Here is an 18,344-nt window from a genome sequence, read left to right as displayed (position 1 = left end):
AAAGTCCCGTCCAAAAACGGGATTCGTTATGTTACGCAGTTTCGATATGTTTCGAATCTTTTCACGCGTTTTAGTCCGCACTTAAGTTCAAGCAGCTGGTCTGAGATCAGCAGAGGTGGGACCAAGTCAGTGTTTTGCAAGTCTCAAGAAAGTCCAAGTCTTTATCCTCAAGTCCCGAGTCAAGTCTCAAGCAAAGACAGTCAACTCAAGTCAAGTCTCGAGTCAAGACAGGCAACAGTCAAGTCAAGTCCCAAGTCTGAAACTTGGAATTTCAAGTCCTTTCGAGTCTTTTTTTTTACAGGCACCAACGCTTTACGAATGCTACGCTGATGCGTTTCTTTACTCGTTTTGTTGGTGTCCGCCAGCCAAAAGATGACAGATCATTTACATTTTATCTTCTCTTAATTACATAAATGTACTTAAACAAGAATGTTTCGTTACATCATTTTACACGAAAATAGCAAGCTTCATCGTAAGCAAGATGCTGTCATTACGAATGGTTATTCTAAACATTTGGATAAAATGTTTAAATATAGACTAATAAAAGGTTAGGGTTATTTTTTCATTGTTTTCTGTTATTGTGGGGTCACGGTGTACTATTGTTACCTGGAGATTCAGTGGGGTCACATATTCTGATGGCTGCCGTCAGAATTGGTGACCCCAGTTAAAAAGGCTCACCTGTACATCCCATTCTTGATTTCTTTGTTGGCTGCAATGGTGAGGGAATGGTAAATCTTGTTTAAGTACATTTATGTAATTAAGAGACGATAAATGTAAATATAAACATCTGTCATATTTTGGCTCGTGGACACCAACAAAACGAGTAAAGAAAGTGCATCAGCGTAGTTTACGTAGCATTCGTAAAGCGTTTGTGCCTCTGAACAGAAACTGTGAAATAGCGCCCCCTGTGGTCACAAAACTCGACGGTCACAGAATCTGGTGTAACGCCGGTCTGCGTCAGAAGGACGGAAATGAAATTAATGGGGCGCACTTTATAAATATTAATATGCGTTTTAAAATTTAGATTTGGGGTTAAAAAAATCAAGTCTTTGCAAGTAAACAGGTTCAAGTCCAATTCAAGTCCCAAGTTATTGGTGTAAAAGTCCAAGTCAAGTCTAAGTCTCTGAATATTTTTTCAAGTCAAGTCAAAAGTCTTAATATTAATGACTCGAGTCTGACTCGAGTCCAAGTCATGTGACTCGAGTCCCCACCTCTGGAGATCAGAATGTTTACTGATTACTTGTAATGTTTATTAAAAGAAGGATCACACAAGCATTTCCCTACTTTGCAATGTAAAATGAATAATGTCAGTTATATCAATCCACTGACTAACAGTGTATCATAATGAAAAATACATCTTAATGAAATCATTAAAACAACCCTGTTCTCTGCAAAATTATATGTTTTTATGACAAAAATTTTTTTAGGGACACAAAATGCTATGGGAGAATATTTCATGTCATTTTTAATTACTTCTCTTTCTGCCCACTAGATGTCATGTGATGATTCGAACGTTTCACAAGATCGAATCATTTTCCAATTCAATTGGTTTATTTGATTCGATCACCCAAAAGCCACACTTTTGCCATCACTAATCACTTCATACATGAAGGGCAACACTTCAGTTGTAACAACCTTATACTTTCGCGAGTGACCGTAGCGCGTGACTCCACACACCTTGCGCGAACGGCAGAGGCGTTTATACTTGGCGCGTCACATTCTTTGCAGTGTTCTCCCGAAACGATATGTGGTAGTACAAAGAAACACCCCTCAAAAACAGGGGAAGGAACATTTACCTGACAAATTTTAATGTTGCATTGTGTTCCAGATTTGAAAAGTGTTAGAATTTAGGTTAAAGTACTTAAAAATGCTTGAAATTGTAACTACTTCGTTTCACAACAAATAGCTGTCGTGAAGACGTTGGGCATTTTGAAAATAAACAACCATTAAATAATGTGATGAAAAAACAAATTATTTAGAATCCTTACGAGTATATGTATAAATATTTAACTTAATTAGTTTTAACGGGCTGGGAATTATTGAAATGGACCATGAAAGTGACGTACAAGTGCTTTAATTCCACCTTGTAAAGGTGTATGAGCCCAGCAAACATGACTTGGTTCATTGCACTGAAGTGCGGCACGCGCGAAGTTACAAATTTTGAGAGGTGCACGACCTCGTGAATCGCCAGTACGCGAGGCTCTAGCGCACAGGAGGAGCCACCGTGATTGTCATTTTCGGCGCATGGAACCTCGTGCCACTCGCGACGCGTCAAATATAAACCTAGCTTACTTTGCGTAGCGTGTATGCTTGCGTACCTTAGAGGGAGGGTTCGTCGATCCTCTTTTTGACTTCGAGGCTTGAGATCGTGACAATTTCGATCGATTTCGATTAAATATCGAAATTGTGACACCCCTACTACACCCTTACACACTACTACCTACACCCACATCCACCCTACACCCTTACACACAGCCTTACCTACACCCACATCCACCCTACACCCTTACAGACATCCTTACCTACACCTACATCCACCCTACACCCTTACACACAGCCTTACCTACACCAACATCCACCCTACACCCTTTCACACACCCTTACCTACACCTACATCCAGCCTACACCCTTACACACAGCCTTACCTACACCTACATCCAGCCTACACCCTTATACACACCCTTACCTACACCAACATCCACCCTATACCCTTACACACACCAACATCCACCCTACACCCTTATACACACCCTTACCTACACCTACATCCACCCTACACCCTTATACACACCCTTACCTACACCAACATCCACCCTACACCCTTATACACAGCCTTACCTACACCAACATCCACCCTACACCCTTATACACACCCTTACCTACACCTACATCCACCCTACACCCTTATACACACCCTTACCTACACCAACATCCACCCTACACCCTTATACACAGCCTTACCTACACCAACATCCACCCTACACCCTTATACACACCCTTACCTACACCTACATCCACCCTACACCCTTATACACACCAACATCCACCCTACACCCTTACACACACCCTTACCTACACCTACATCCTCGCTACACACCTCCACGACACACATACATGCAAGCATATGTATGAATGCACAGAAACGTAATAGCACACATATCTCTAACTCAGTAAATCTTGCACGTCAAACTATCTCTCCCTCTTCCGCCCTCTCTCTCCCCCTCTCCATCTCTCTCTCCTTCTCCCTCCCTCTCTCTCCCTCTCCCTCTCCCCCTCTCTCTCTGTCTCCTCATATGTCCAGTAGATCTGAAGGAGGAGAAAGATGGTGTGAAGGCGGAGGAGAGCAGGTTACAGAATGGAGACGATGGGGAGAGTGAGGAGAAGAAGAGAGCAGTCAAGCAGCGCTTCATGTTCAACATCGCTGACGGTGGCTTCACAGGTGTGTGTGTGTGTGTGTGTGTGTGTGTGTGTGAGTGTGTGTGTGTGTGTGTGTGTGTGAGAGTGTGTGTGAGAGTGTGTGTGAGTGTGAGTGTGAGTGTGTGTGTGTGTGTGTGTGAGTGTGTGTGTGTGTGTGTGTGTGTGTGTGTGTGTGTGTGTGTGTGTGTGTGTGTGTGAGTGTGTGTGTGTGTGTGTGTGAGTGTGTGTGTGTGTGTGTGTGAGAGTGTGTGTGAGTGTGAGTGTGAGTGTGTGTGAGTGTGTGTGTGTGTGTGTGTGAGAGTGTGTGTGAGTGTGAGTGTGAGTGTGTGTGTGTGTGTGTGTGTGAGTGTGTGTGTGTGTGTGTGTGTGTGTGTGTGTGTGTGTGTGTGTGTGTGTGTGTGTGTGTGTGTGTGTGAGTGTGTGTGAGAGTGTGTGTGAGAGTGTGTGTGAGTGTGAGTGTGAGTGTGTGTGTGAGTGTGTGTGTGTGTGTGTGTGTGTGTGTGTGTGTGTGTGTGTGTGTGTGTGTGTGTGTGTGTGTGTGAGTGTGAGAGTGAGAGTGAGTGTGAGAGTGTGTGTGAGTGTGAGTGTGTGTGTGTGTGTGTGTGTGTGTGTGTGTGTGTGTGTGTGTGTGTGTGTGTGTGTGTGTGTGTGTGTGAGTGTGAGAGTGAGAGTGAGTGTGAGAGTGTGTGTGAGTGTGAGTGTGTGAGTGTGTGTGTGTGTGTGTGAGTGTGTGGGTGACTGTACCTCTTGTTTTGTCTGTACAGAGCTACATTCTCTATGGCAGAATGAGGAGAGAGCAGCCACTGTCACCAAGAAAACCTATGAGATCTGGCATCGTCGCCATGACTACTGGCTCCTGGCTGGAATCATACAGTATCCTTAGTACACTGTCTCAAACCTAGACAGTGTGAGCTCCAACTGCACTGTCTCACTGCACTGTCCCCCACTGTCTCACTGCACTGTCCCACAGCACTGTCTCACTGCACTGTCACTGCAATGTCCCACTGCAATGTCCCACATTGTCCCACTGCAAACTCCCACAGCACTGCAGAACAGTGTATGTACCCCAGTATTTGGTCTTTCCGTCCATGGCAGTAAGGGCAGTTATAACCCTTGACCTTCTGTGCTGTCAGACATGGTTATGCTCGTTGGCAGGATGTTCAAACTGACCCACGATTTGCCATCCTGAACCAGCCCTTCAAAGGAGAGATGAGTCGCGGGAACTTCCTGGAGATCAAAAACAAGTTCCTTGCTCGGAGGTTTAAGGTATCAAACGTACATCACACACCTCACACGACTCACTCACCTCACACACCTCACTCATCTCACACACTTCACTCACCTCACACACCTCACACGACTCACTCACCTCACTCACCTCACTCATCTCACACACCTCACACACCTCATGCACCTCCCACCTCACTCACCTCACACACCTCATTCACCTCACTCACCTCACTTACCTCACACACCTCACTTACCTCACACACCTCACTCACCTCATTCACCTCACTCACCTCACTTACCTCACACGACTCATACATCTCACTCACCTCACACACCTCAGGCACCTCACACCTCACTCACCTCATTCACCTCACTCACCTCACACACCTCACTCATCTCACACACCTCACTCATCTCACACACCTCACTCACCTCACACACCTCACTCACCTCACTCATCTCACACACCTCACTCACCTCACTCATCTCACACACCTCACACACCTCACTCACCTCACTCATCTCACTCTCCTCACTCATCTCACACACCTCACACACCTCACTCACCTCACACACCTCACTCATCTCACACACCTCACTCACCTCACACACCTCACACACCTCACTCACCTCACACACCTCACTCACCTCACACACCTCACACACCTCACTCATCTCACACACCTCACTCATCTCACACACCTCACTCACCTCACACACCTCACTCTCCTCACTCATCTCACACACCTCACTCACCTCACACACCTCACTCATCTCACACACCTCACTCACCTCACACACCTCACTCACCTCACACACCTCACACACCTCACTCATCTCACACACCTCACTCATCTCACACACCTCACTCACCTCACACACCTCACACACCTCACTCACCTCACACACCTCACTCACCTCACACACCTCACACACCTCATCAGGGTGTCCGCGGGGTTGTAAAAAGTATTAAAATGTAGTAAATTCAGTTGGACAAAATTAAGGCCATTAAAAAGTAACCTCACTCACCTCACACACCTCACTCACCTCACTCGCCTCACACACCTCACACACCTCACTCGCCTCACACACCTCACACACCTCACTCATCTCACACACCTCACACACCTCACTCGCCTCACACACTTCACACACCTCACACACCTCACTCACACACCTCACACACCTCACTCATCTCACTCACCTAACTCATCTCCCACGCCTCACTCACCTCACACACCTTTCTTTCCCACCCACATACACACACACACACACACACACACACACACACACACAGAGGTAAACATGCTTTCTCTTACAAACATGTGCTGCTTATCCACCTTCATTTGAGGCTCTTGACACCAGCATTCATCACCTCTTCATTGAATGGCTCTCTGTCGCCACCTAGCTGTTGGAACAGGCGTTGGTGATCGAGGAACAGTTGAGGAGGGCGGCCTATCTCAACATGACGGAGGAACCCTCACACCCGTCCATGGCCCTGAACACTCGCTTCAGTGAGGTGGAGTGTCTGGCTGAATCCCATCAGCACCTCAGCAAGGAGTCCATGTCAGGAAACAAGCCTGCCAACGCAGTGCTGCACAAAGGTAGGCACACATTACCCAACACTACACAACACTACACAACTCTGCAGTTATACCTCTAACACAACACTACACAACTCTGCAGTTATACCTCTAACACAACACTACACAACACTACACAACTCTGCAGTTATACCTCTAACACAACAGTTCACAACCTTACCTAACACTACACAACTCTGCAGTTATACCTCTAACACAACAGTACACAACTCTACACAATACTACACAACTCTGCAGTTATACCTCTAACACAACAGTTCACAACACTATACAAGACTACACAACTCTACAGTTATACCTCTAATACAACACTACACAACTCTGCAGTTATACCTCTAATACAACACTACACAACTCTGCAGTTATACCTCTAATACAACACTACACGACTCTACACAAGCTTACACAACTCTGCAGTTATACCTCTAACACAACGGTACACAACTCTACACAAGACTACACAACTCTACAGTTATACCTCTATTACAACACTACACAACTCTACACAAGCTTACACAACTCTGCAGTTATACCTCTAACACAACAGTACACAACTCTACACAAGACTACACAACTCTACAGTTATACCTCTATTACAACACTACACAACTCTACACAAGACTACACAACTCTGCAGTTATACCTCTAACACAACAGTACACAACCTTACCCAACACTACACTACACAACCTTACCCAACACTACACAACTCTGCAGTTATACCTCTAATACAACACTACACAACCTTACCCAACACTACACTACACAACCTTACCCAACACTACACAACTCTGCAGTTATACCTCTAACACAACACTACACAACCTTACCCAACACTACACAATAAAAAATTATATTGTGTTACACTCTCACTCTCACTGTTTCACTTTCTTTCTGTTTCTGTGTGTGTGTGTGTGTGTATGCGTGTGTGTGTGTGTGCGTGTGTGTGTGTGTGTGTGTGTATGCATGTGTGTCTCTGTGTGTGTGTGTGTGTATGCGTGCGTGCGTGCGTGCGTGTGTGTGTGTGTGTGTATGCGTGTGTGTCTCTGTGTGTGTGTGTGTGTGTGCGCGCGTGCGTGCGTGTGTGTGTGTGTGTGTGTGTGTGTATGCATGTGTGTCTCTGTGTGTGTGTGTGTGTGTGTGTGTGTGTATGCGTGCGTGCGTGCGTGTGTGTGTGTGTGTGTGTATGCGTGTGTGTCTGTGTGTGTGTGTGTGTGTGTGTGTGCGCGCGCGTGCGTGCGTGTGTGTGTGTGTGTGTATGCATGTGTGTCTCTGTGTGTGTGTGTGTGTGTGTGTATGCGTGCGTGCGTGCGTGTGTGTGTGTGTGTGTGTGTATGCGTGTGTGTCTGTGTGTGTGTGCGTGTGTGTGTGTGTATGCGTGTGTGTCTCTGTGTGTGTGTGTGTGTGTGTGCGCGCGCGTGCGTGCGTGTGTGTGTGTGTGTATACGTGTGTGTCTGTGTGTGTGTGTGTGTGTGTGTATGCGTGCGTGCGTGCGTGTGTGTGTGTGTGTATACGTGTGTGTCTGTGTGTGTGTGTGTGTGTGTGTGTATACGTGTGTGTCTGTGTGTGTGTGTGTGTGTGTATGTATGCGTGCGTGCGTGCGTGTGTGTGTGTGTGTGTCAGTTCTTAAACAACTGGAAGAGCTGCTCAGTGACATGAAGGCTGATGTTACTCGTCTCCCAGCAACCATTGCCCGGATACCACCAGTCGCCGTACGCCTGCAGATGTCAGAGCGGAGCATCCTAAGCCGATTGGCTAGTCGTGGGCCAGAGGTCACTCCAACGCAGGCACCCCGCTGACCCTCTGTTAACCTTTAACCCCTACCTCGCGTTCCCGTTCCTCATTCAGACTAGTGTCCCCCAGTCACGTCCTGGCACGCAGCCTGGACAATATGGACATCACCGTGGTGGAGGGACAGAGAGGACATCTTCCACTGTAATGTAGTGTCCCTTGCTAACACTTCCTTGCTAACACTTCCTTGGTAACACTTCCTTGCCAACTCCAGACTTTGCGGTGTCTCTAGTGCCCCCTGCTGAGCGCTGCCAGCATCACTGTGTCCTGTGTGGGCTCTTCTAATGTGTCTGCCCTGCTGAGGGTCAATAGCTTCATGAGGTTGATCATCTTTCTTCATCACCACCTCCTAACCCTGAACCCTAACCCTGAACCCTGAACCCTGAACCCTGACCCTCCTCCTGATGCTCTCCTGCTAGTCTGACTGCTTGTTCCTGTTTGTACAGGCACAACGCTCCCTTCTGCCATGGAGCACATCACCCTGTCCCTGACCTTGACCTTGACCCTGACCGTGGCCCTGTCCCTGACCTTGACCTTGACCCTGACCCTGAGCGTCTCATAGACATTGTAGTGCTGTAGAGATATTTCAAGACACGGTTTGTAGCTGCTGAGTCTTGTGTTTGGATGTCTGAATCCAAACACAAATCATGATGTAAATTAACTTCTTGTACAAACACTTGATCTCCCGAGACGGCAGGTAAAAAGCTTGTTTCCTTTTCATTATTCTTGACCTAACAAGTCCCACCCCTGTCTTCCCTTCCTCATTAATGATTGGTTCCTTGGATGATGTCAGTAAAGTACCTGAAGCCAAGGCTGCCCACTTTTACAGTTTAAATTTGTTTGTTTAGCTCACTTTGTAATTATTGTTGTTACCCTGTTGTTGTTTATATACATATATATATATAAACGTATTGTTTATATTCTTTCTGTTTTTTGAGACCTACATACAATAAAAAGGTAACAAAATGATGTCTGGATTTCTTTATTTATTCATTAATTTATTGCCTCACAGTCTTGCCATGAATTAATGGTTTTGGGTTAGGCTGTTAAACTAAATGAGTTAAAGGGTTAGGGGTTAAAGGTTAAGGTTTATCTGTCTAAATCTGTCTAAAGAGTTAGGGGTTAAGATGTTAGGGGTTATGGGGTTAAGGAGTTGGGGGGTTGGTGTAAGCTCTATTCCCGGGAGGGGGGGGGGAAGAGGATCTGGACCTCAGACAAAACAGCAATTTAGGAAAATTACAGGGTGGGGTAGCATAATCCCATCATCAGATACGTTATCACACCATCATTTGGTCACACAGACCAGACGAGTGAGTCCAAGACTGTTCTGGCCATCAGTGTTCACAGCAACGTCCACCCGGTCCCCGTTTATGTAGGCTGTGCCTCTACAATAGGTGGAAGAACACCTGCAGCGTGTAAAGTTTGTGGATGGGTGAGTACCTGCAGCGTGTAAAGTTTGTGGATGGGTGAGTACCTGCAGCCGTCTTCCCCTCTTCATGTATTCAGTTCCTGATCATAACTGTATTTCTCTTTAATATGACACGCACACTTCCACTGAGTCAACTATCTTTTTGGGTCTTTGTTTCTATGACAGTTCCTCACACACACACCCAGTGTGTTTATGTCACTGGTGCATGGACATGATATCTATTTTGATTATTCAAATGAGTTAGACTGGGTCTGGGTTAGTGACCAGTTATTTGCAATTCAAATATCTTTACATTTGGAGACTTAATGCAAATAACTAGAGTATACAGAGATCAACATCAACCATTTATCATGACACATTACACTTTTCCTGTCTGTAGAAATGTATTTCTGTGACATTGAATTCCATGTGGTGCCAATGACTTGGTCATTTCTCTCTTCATTTACTTAATAGAAATTGCAAGTCCCTTTGCATTGTGGGATTTGAAGTCTTGTGTGTATTGTGTAATAAAAAGCAGTAGTAATGGAAAGAACAGTACCTCCACATTTTCCTAACACATGTTGTAATGCTGAACGTTTTCTGTGTGAGCGGTGGGGCGCCATGTGTGTACACGCTACAGAAGACATGAAACCTGTTCTGCTGTAGGGCAAAAGAAGGAAGTGGAATTTAGACTTGAACTTTGTGTTCTTTCAGGCGCAACCCAGACAGCAGAGAAACTAAAAGGGACAAAGAGACAAAGACAGAGAAAATGGACAGAGAGTGAAAGAGAACAGCAGAGTAGTGACAGTGTGGACGCACCCACTCCCTAACGGTAATTAACCCTCACTATCGGTTACTTGTTTTGCACCAGCACCGTGAGTGTGTGTCTCTCTCCAGCTCTCTCTCGCCACAACACAAATGTCTGTGTTGAGTCTGTCGGTCTGCAGCAGACGTGGAGCAGCAGTCTGGTGTGACTGAGAGGTGTGGAGCACAGCTCGGGGTTTGACAGCTGCTAGTTGTTCTTGCTTTCACAGTAATGTGACAAAAACACTAAAAGGGAAGGAAGAGGGAGGGAGGGAGGGAGGGACAGGCATCCCCGCGTGGCGCATATATAGAGCGTGAAGACGACCACGGCTCGTTCTCAAAGAGCTGATGCAGTGAGTGTTTTTATGTTTCATCTGATAGAGGTAGGGCAAAGGAGAAAGGGAGGGGAAGGAGAGGGAGGGAGAGAGAAAGCAAGAGGTAGAGAGTGAGGGTGGGAGAGAGCAGGAGGGAGAGATGGAGGAAGAGATAGAAAGAGAGATGGGGGAGAGAGAGAGAGAGAGTTTACATGGGTGAGGGACAAACCAAGAAAGACACGGCTGGGATTTATGGGCAGCAGCAGGACAAGCAGGTGGTGGCTGAAAGATGCTGTGGTGAACAGGTGGAGCTGGGTGGAGGAGTGTGGTGAACAGGTGGAGCTGGGTGGAGGAGTGTGGTGAACAGGTGGAGCTGGGTGGAGGAGTGGTGAACCGGTGGAGCTGGGTGGAGGAGTGTGGTGGACAGGTGGAGCTGGGTGGAGGAGTGGTGGACAGGTGGAGCTGGGTGGAGGAGTGTGGTGAACAGGTGGAGCTGGGTGGAGGAGTGTGGAGAACAGGTGGAGCTGGGTGGAGGAGTGTGGTGAACAGGTGGAGCTGGGTGGAGGAGTGTGGTGGACAGGTGGAGCTGGGTGGAGGAGTGTGGTGGACAGGTGGAGCTGGGTGGAGGAGTGTGGTGAACAGGTGGACCTGGGTGGAGCAGTGTGGTGAACAGAACAGGTGGAGCTGGGTGGAGGAGTGTGGTGAACAGGTGGAGCTGGGTGGAGGAGTGGAGAACAGGTGGAGCTGGGTGGAGGAGTGTGGTGAACAGGTGGAGCTGGGTGGAGGAGTGTGGAGAACAGGTGGAGCTGGGTGGAGGAGTGTGGTGGACAGGTGGAGCTGGGTGGAGGAGTGTGGTGAACAGGTGGACCTGGGTGGAGCAGTGTGGTGAACAGAACAGGTGGAGCTGGGTGGAGGAGTGTGGTGAACAGGTGGAGCTGGGTGGAGGAGTGTGGAGAACAGGTGGAGCTGGGTGGAGGAGTGTGGTGGACAGGTGGAGCTGGGTGGAGGAGTGTGGTGAACAGGTGGAGCTGGGTGGAGCAGTGTGGAGAACAGGTGGAGCTGGGTGGAGGAGTGTGGTGGACAGGTGGAGCTGGGTGGAGGAGTGTGGTGAACAGGTGGAGCTGGGTGGAGCAGTGTGGTGAACAGGTGGAGCTGGGTGGAGCAGTGTGCTGTTCGATGGTAGAGGTGGAGGAAGCCACGAGTCTAGACACAGGAAACAGAAAGTACAGCGCTTGTGTGCTGTTATGTTTTTAGTTAGCTAGTGTCCAAGACCTCGACGGCCAGAGCTGCGGGGTAGCTGCGGGGTAGCCTCGTTTAAGATGGGCCTGTTGTTTGTTTTATTTGTTTCATGTTAAAGTAACAGTTTGTTTCCTTCATTCCTTCATCTGATCAGAGTGTGAAGACGAGAGACGAGATGGTTCGGTGAGTTATTCCACAGTAGCTACTTCTTCCTTTATTTGTATTTCAAGATTCAGTTTGGATCAGTAAACCTGATTCGTTTCTATATAATCACTAGTGTGATCACCATGTTTGTTTCTATATAATCACTAGTGTGATCACCATGTTTGTTTCTATATAATCACTAGTGTGATCACCATGTTTGTTTCTATATAATCACTAGTGTGATCATGTTTGTTTCTATATAATCACTAGTGTGATCACCATGTTTGTTTCTATATAATCACTAGTGTGATCATGTTTGTTTCTATATAATCACTAGTGTGATCACCATGTTTGTTTCTATATAATCACTAGTGTGATTACCATGTTTGTTTCTATATAATCACTAGTGTGATCACCATGTTCGTTTCTATATAATCACTAGTGTGATCACCATGTTTGTTTCTATATAATCACTAGTGTGATCATGTTTGTTTCTATATAATCACTAGTGTGATCACCATGTTTGTTTCTATATAATCACTAGTGTGATCACCATGTTTGTTTCTATATAATCACTAGTGTGATTACCATGTTTGTTTCTATATAATCACTAGTGTGATCACCATGTTTGTTTCTATATAATCACTAGTGTGATCACCATGTTTGTTTCTATATAATCACTAGTGTGATCATGTTCGTTTCTATCTCTGTCTTTCTTCATGTTCCTTTTTTCAGTATTGCTTTTGTCACACGTCGGCAATATTGTGAAATTCATCTTTTAAAGATGCAGCACTTGGTACTAAGGCAAAAGTACATGTGTGAATGTGACGTGTGTTTGTTGTGTGTGTGTGTGTGTGTGTGTGTGTGTGTGTGTGTGTGTGTGTGTGTGTGCGCGCATGTGCATGCATGCAAGCATTTGTCTGTGAGTATATTGTGGTTTAAATGTGTGTGTGTGTGTGTGTGTGTGTGTGTGTGTTCCGTGTGTAAGGATGGGCTGTAAGCTGAATCTTCTCCACTTCAGTTCTGTTCAGAGTCATAAAACAGAAATGTGTCTTTAGGTGGTTTCACAGAGACTTGTCTGGGTTAGATGCTGAGACTCTTCTGAAGAATCGTGGTGTTCATGGGAGCTTCTTGGCCCGCCCCAGCAAGAAGAATGTGGGTGATTTCTCGCTGTCTGTCAGGTAAGGCTTCATGTGGAGTGTGGGCACACCCGTCCAATTGACACACGTCCAATTGACACACGTCCCATGAACATGCTTGTCCAATGGGCTGTGCATTGTGTGCTGACAAGCCCAGTAACTGCTGTATGTGAACATCTGCAGTGATAGATGGAGTTCTTTCCACTGCTCTACTATCTATTGGTCACTAACTGGGCACCGTATGGCCGGGGGCCCACATCCAGCCCTCTAACTACCTCTCACCCGTAGAACATGAGAACATTGATCAGTTCTAAGTCAAAGTAAATATTTGACTATGACGCCTATTACACTGTGATAAGTGGGTGAAATTAAACTTTACTGCATGTATTTTGAAGGCATCTGTTTTGTTTTTGTTTTTAAATGTGTGTCTATCTGGTCATTTTGCTCGTGTACCTTCACTCAAATGTGTCTGCGAATATGTTGGATAGATTTCAAGACATTTAGCTGTATATGACATTAGCACTTAGCTGTATATGTCCACTAACAGTAAAAAAGATTTATTCATTGAGAATAGAGAATTATTTACCGGCACATGTGTAATTTGGGGGACGGGGACGGGGAGGGGGGGGACTTTTTCAAAAGCCGGTTTTGGTCCCCCCCAGTTTTTACAGTTAAAACCAAATATTTAAATAGTGACGAATCCATGTCCCCCCCACTTTTTAACGGTTAAAAAGCAAATATTTAAATAGCGACGAATCTAGTGCTAGGACCATGCAGAAAACGACCGCTCCGAGCTCCGCTCCGGTAACACTTTACATTCTCCGCCCCTCCGCCTTTATAGATGGATCTGTGGTGATACAGCCTAGTTACTGACCTTTATACATAGTATGTCTGAGGTTGTACGAATACCCAGTTACTGAAAGAACATTCTTTAACGGTTGAATGTACTGCATTGAAATCTAGTGTGCAGGGTGTTAAGTTACATACAGGGTGTATGTACTACTTAAGTATGCCATTACTACTTAAGTACGCCATTTCAGATTGAGCCAACATAGGTCCTTAAACTTTTGGCAAGCATGTCATCTGGGGAAGCTCTTTAATTTGTTGCCTAAAGGTTTGCTGCTGGGTGCAGCTCTTTGCGCCCCAGACATCTTCAGCCTATCAGTATAGTCAATTATTTTTCCTTTTGTGTGACTGGATTATCCTTCAATTATTTCCGTATATTTAATATGTATGCTAGCTTGGTAGTTAAGCTAGCTACCAGAGTAAATCCAAACCAGGATATATTTTGAGCATATATTAAGCTAGCTAGCTTAATATGCTAACAATCTTATGTAATACACATATTCTGCTATTACCAAACATAGTACCATCCCTTTTGTGATTAAAAAGTGAATTAATCATTTTGAGTAGGGTGACCAGATCTGAGTAAATGAGGATGTCTAGTAACTCTAATTTTGAGTATGGCAGTGGCCCTGGCAGTGCTCCTCCTGTTCCTCCTTGCACAAAGGAGGAGGTAGCGGTCCTGCTGCTGGGTTGTTGCCCTCCTACGGCCTCCTCCACGTCTCCTGGTGTACTGGCCTGTCTCCTGGTATCTGATCCATGCTCTGGACACTGTGCTGACAGACACAGCAAACCTTCTAGTCACACCTCACATTGATGTGCCATCCTGGATGAGCTGAACTACCTGAGCCACTTCTGTGGGTTGTAGACACGGCCTCATGCTACCTCTATGGTGAGAGAACTGACAAAATGCAAAAGTGATGAGAACAGAGAAAAGGTCTGTGGTCCCCACGTGCAGAACCACTCCTTTATAGGGGGTGTGTTGATAATTCCCTCTCATTTCTACCTGTTGTCTGTTCCATTTGCACAACAGCAGATAAAATTGATTCACAATCAGTGTTGCTTCCTAACTGAACAGGTTGGTGTGGTTGACTTAGAGTTACATTGTGATGTTTAAGTGTTCCCTTAATTTTTTAAAATATTAAATATATTAATAGCTTTTTTCTGTACCTTGTAGTTAGCCTTCCAGCTAACTGACTGAGGTCTGAAGCTCTTCTTTTCATGTTTTAAATAATATGTAAATATGTATATATACTATTATGTGTTGTTTTCACATTCCTATGAAGTATTATTACTTAAAGAGTTACCTGTCTCTCTCTCTGTCTCTCTCTCTGTCTCTCTCTGTCTCTCTCTCTCCCTGCATCTCACCAATCCCCCCTCACCAGAGTTGGTGACGCAATTACACACATTAGGATCCAAAACTCTGGGGATTATTATGACCTGTATGGAGGGGAGAAGTTTGCAACCCTAGCAGAGCTGGTGGAGTACTACACAGGAAACCACGGTGTCCTGCAGGACAAAGATGGAACCATCATTGACCTCAAATATCCTTTAAACTCATCTGACCCCACTACAGAGAGGTGAGCTGCCTCCTACCTGCACTCTTTCACACCTGACACACCTGACACATCTCACAGATCTGACTGCGTGATACACCTGAGACAATGTACCCTGCCTGAGAGAGGTCCTGAGGAAGGACCAGTAAGATCAGGGCTATGGGAACAGTGGGAGGAGCAGGGGCAACAGCGGGGGCAACATGGGGTAACAAGCGTATATGGGGTATATACACACACACACATATGAATGTGTAAACACACAGCTTCAGTTGTAGCAGGAGTGACTCCCAGCTGTGTCCTAGAACTCAAAAAGTGTTAAGTCACTATGCAGCTCTCTTGTAACAATAATAATAATAAAATAAATAATAGTAATAATAATCAGTGTCTCTGGATATGCATACACAGTTGAGCTAATAAATTATTTAGAAGTTCTCTACTTGTTTCTAGTCATGGCACTGTAATGTTTTCTGAACATACACTATGTTGTCAAAAGTATTCGCTCACCCATCCAAATTATCAAAATCAGGTGTTCCAATCACTTCCATGACCACAGGTGTATAAAATTAAGCACCTAGGCATGCAGACTGTTTTTACAAACATTTGTGAAAGATGTGGTCACGTTCAGGAACTGAGTGAGCTGGAACTGTGATGAGATGCTACATGTGCAACAAATCCAGTCATGAAATTTCCTCACTCCTAAATATTCCAAAGTCAACTGTCAGCTGTATTTTAACTAAATGAAAGTGTTTGGCAACAACAGCAACTCAGCCATGAAGTGGTAGACCACGTAAACTGACGGAGCGTGGTCAGTGGATGCTGAAGCACATAGTGTGAAGAGGTCGCCAACTTTCTGCAGAGTCAATTACTACAGACATCCAAACTTCATGTGGCCTTCAGATGAGCTCAAGAACAGTGTGCAGAGAGCTTCATGGAATGGGTTTCCATGTTTGAGCAGCTGCATCCAAGCACATACATCACCAAGTGCAATGCAAAGCGTCAGATGCTGTGATGTAAAGAACACCACCACTGGACTCTAGAGCATCACCTAATTACACAGGTGATGTCACTCGTGAACCCACACACCTGTGTAATGATGTCACTGCTCTGTGTAGATGTGCAGGAAGGTGTTAATGCCCCAGTTAGACAGTAAAATCTCCCTGTATTGAGTGAAATGCAATTTATCACATTTAGCTCAAGATTACAAAAAACGAATATGCCAAAAATGATTGCTGAGCACATTCGTCTACACATGAACCGAAGAGTCCAGCTTTGTGAGAGGGTGAGACAGGCTGTCATCGTGTTGTCCTGACAATGACTCAATCTATTGGGGTAAAAATATCATGTACTGTATATGCTACAAGGGCATATTTCATATCATGTACTATATATGCTACAAGGGCATATTTCATATCATGTACTATATATGCTACAAGGGCATATTTCATATCATGTACTATATATGCTACAAGGGCATATTTCATATCATGTACTATATATGCTACAAGGGCATAGTTCATATGCTAAAGGTCCTGTGGTGTGTTTCAGTGAGCAGTGAGCACTGTGCCATACTACACAGAACCAAATCTCACCCCTCACACACAGCCTCAACACTCTATATTTGTGTGGTGCTATAAATGTACTTTAGTTTCCAGATTGTCATCACCGATATAAGATAATCTACTTTAATCTGTAGATTATCATCACCGATATAAGATAATCTACTTTAATCTGTAGATTGTCATCACCGATATAAGATAATCTACTTTAATCTGTAGAATCACCGATATAAGATAATCTACTTTAATCTGTAGATTGTCATCACTGATATAAGATAATCTACTTTAATCTGTAGATTATCATCACCGATATAAGATAATCTACTTTAATCTGTAGATTATCATCACCGATATAAGATAATCTACTTTAATCTGTAGATTATCATCACAGATATAAGATAATCTACTTTAATCTGTAGATTATCATCCCAGATGCACTAAACTTTTTATGCGCATTTTCCCCAGCTGCAGGAAGAGGCTCCAATAAATGATGCTGGTAGTGTGTGGGAAGCTCGGGATGGCGTGTTGAGGGTGGAGAGGTCAGGTGGTGGTCTGTGCTTCAGCATAGAGACCATCAGGGTCTGTTGTGAGTGTGGCGGTCTGTGCTTCAGCATAGAGACCATCAGGGTCTGTTGTGAGTGTGGCGGTCTGTGCTTCAGCATAGAGACCATCAGGGTCTGTTGTGAGTGTGGCGGTCTGTGCTTCAGCATAGAGACCATCAGGGTCTGTTGTGAGTGTGGCGGTCTGTGCTTCAGGATAGAGACCATCAGGGTCTGTTGTGAGTGTGGCGGTCTGTGCTTCAGGATAGAGACCATCAGGGTCTGTTGTGAGTGTGGCGGTCTGTGCTTCAGGATAGAGACCATCAGGGTCTGTTGTGGACACAGTGAGCAATGTACTGAACATTACACTTCTTTTAGAACTAATCATCTATGACTACAAATGCTGATAGCATTATTAAGCACGTTACAAAATAGTTTTTTGAAAACCAAGTATGTGTATGCAGCCCCGTCGACAGGGGGGGACAACCGGGTCTGTTGTCCCGGGCCCCAGGGCCAGGGGGGCCCATCAAAGAGCCCAGCAATTTATTTTTTATTTAAAGTCTATAATTTTTAAATAATCTTGAAAACTTTCATTAATATAAAATTCTGTACTCAAAATAAACTCAATGGCTAAAATATATATGTTTTTTAAACTATCTGCATATTTTCCATTAAGTGCATACACCCCCGCATCCCACTGGAAAATGGTTTGATCCAGCACCGACCGTAACCGGCTGGTACCCCCACAACAGCGGGAAAT

The 18,344-nt window shown here is 45.1% G+C and overlaps 2 protein-coding genes across 8 annotated transcripts in view; both read left to right on the top strand.

Moving 5' to 3' along the window:
* The window catches only part of chd4b (chromodomain helicase DNA binding protein 4b), a 55,770-nt gene extending 46,759 nt beyond the window's left edge, over window positions 1–9,011 (top strand). For 3 of the 5 annotated variants that reach the window (XM_076970643.1, XM_076970645.1, XM_076970642.1), the window contains exons 36-40: window positions 3,302–3,439; window positions 4,182–4,290; window positions 4,551–4,683; window positions 6,056–6,251; window positions 7,875–9,011. In XM_076970643.1, the coding sequence (XP_076826758.1) occupies window positions 3,302–3,439; window positions 4,182–4,290; window positions 4,551–4,683; window positions 6,056–6,251; window positions 7,875–8,050 (752 nt within the window). In that variant the 3' untranslated portion in view covers window positions 8,051–9,011. The remainder of the gene's footprint in view (window positions 1–3,301; window positions 3,440–4,181; window positions 4,291–4,550; window positions 4,684–6,055; window positions 6,252–7,874) is intronic. The other 2 variants (XM_076970646.1, XM_076970644.1) reach the window with 1 other exon arrangement.
* Window positions 9,012–9,374: 363 nt separating this feature from the next.
* Window positions 9,375–18,344, top strand: part of ptpn6 (protein tyrosine phosphatase non-receptor type 6) — a 74,751-nt gene continuing 65,781 nt past the window's right edge. Inside the window, exons 1-5 of one of the 3 annotated variants that reach the window (XM_076970627.1) lie at window positions 9,375–9,508; window positions 10,165–10,282; window positions 11,962–11,990; window positions 13,010–13,132; window positions 15,319–15,513. In XM_076970627.1, the coding sequence (XP_076826742.1) occupies window positions 11,983–11,990; window positions 13,010–13,132; window positions 15,319–15,513 (326 nt within the window). In that variant the 5' untranslated portion in view covers window positions 9,375–9,508; window positions 10,165–10,282; window positions 11,962–11,982. Of the gene's footprint in view, window positions 9,509–10,126; window positions 10,283–10,588; window positions 10,608–11,961; window positions 11,991–13,009; window positions 13,133–15,318; window positions 15,514–18,344 lie in introns of those variants that run through there. The other 2 variants (XM_076970628.1, XM_076970629.1) reach the window with 2 other exon arrangements.

The sequence above is a fragment of the Brachyhypopomus gauderio genome, chromosome 13 (genome assembly GCF_052324685.1).
Source record: "Brachyhypopomus gauderio isolate BG-103 chromosome 13, BGAUD_0.2, whole genome shotgun sequence".
Taxonomy (NCBI): Eukaryota; Metazoa; Chordata; class Actinopteri; order Gymnotiformes; family Hypopomidae; genus Brachyhypopomus; species Brachyhypopomus gauderio.
The sequence above is the reverse complement of the archived record's forward strand: the minus strand, read 5'-3'. Positions and strand labels throughout refer to the sequence as shown.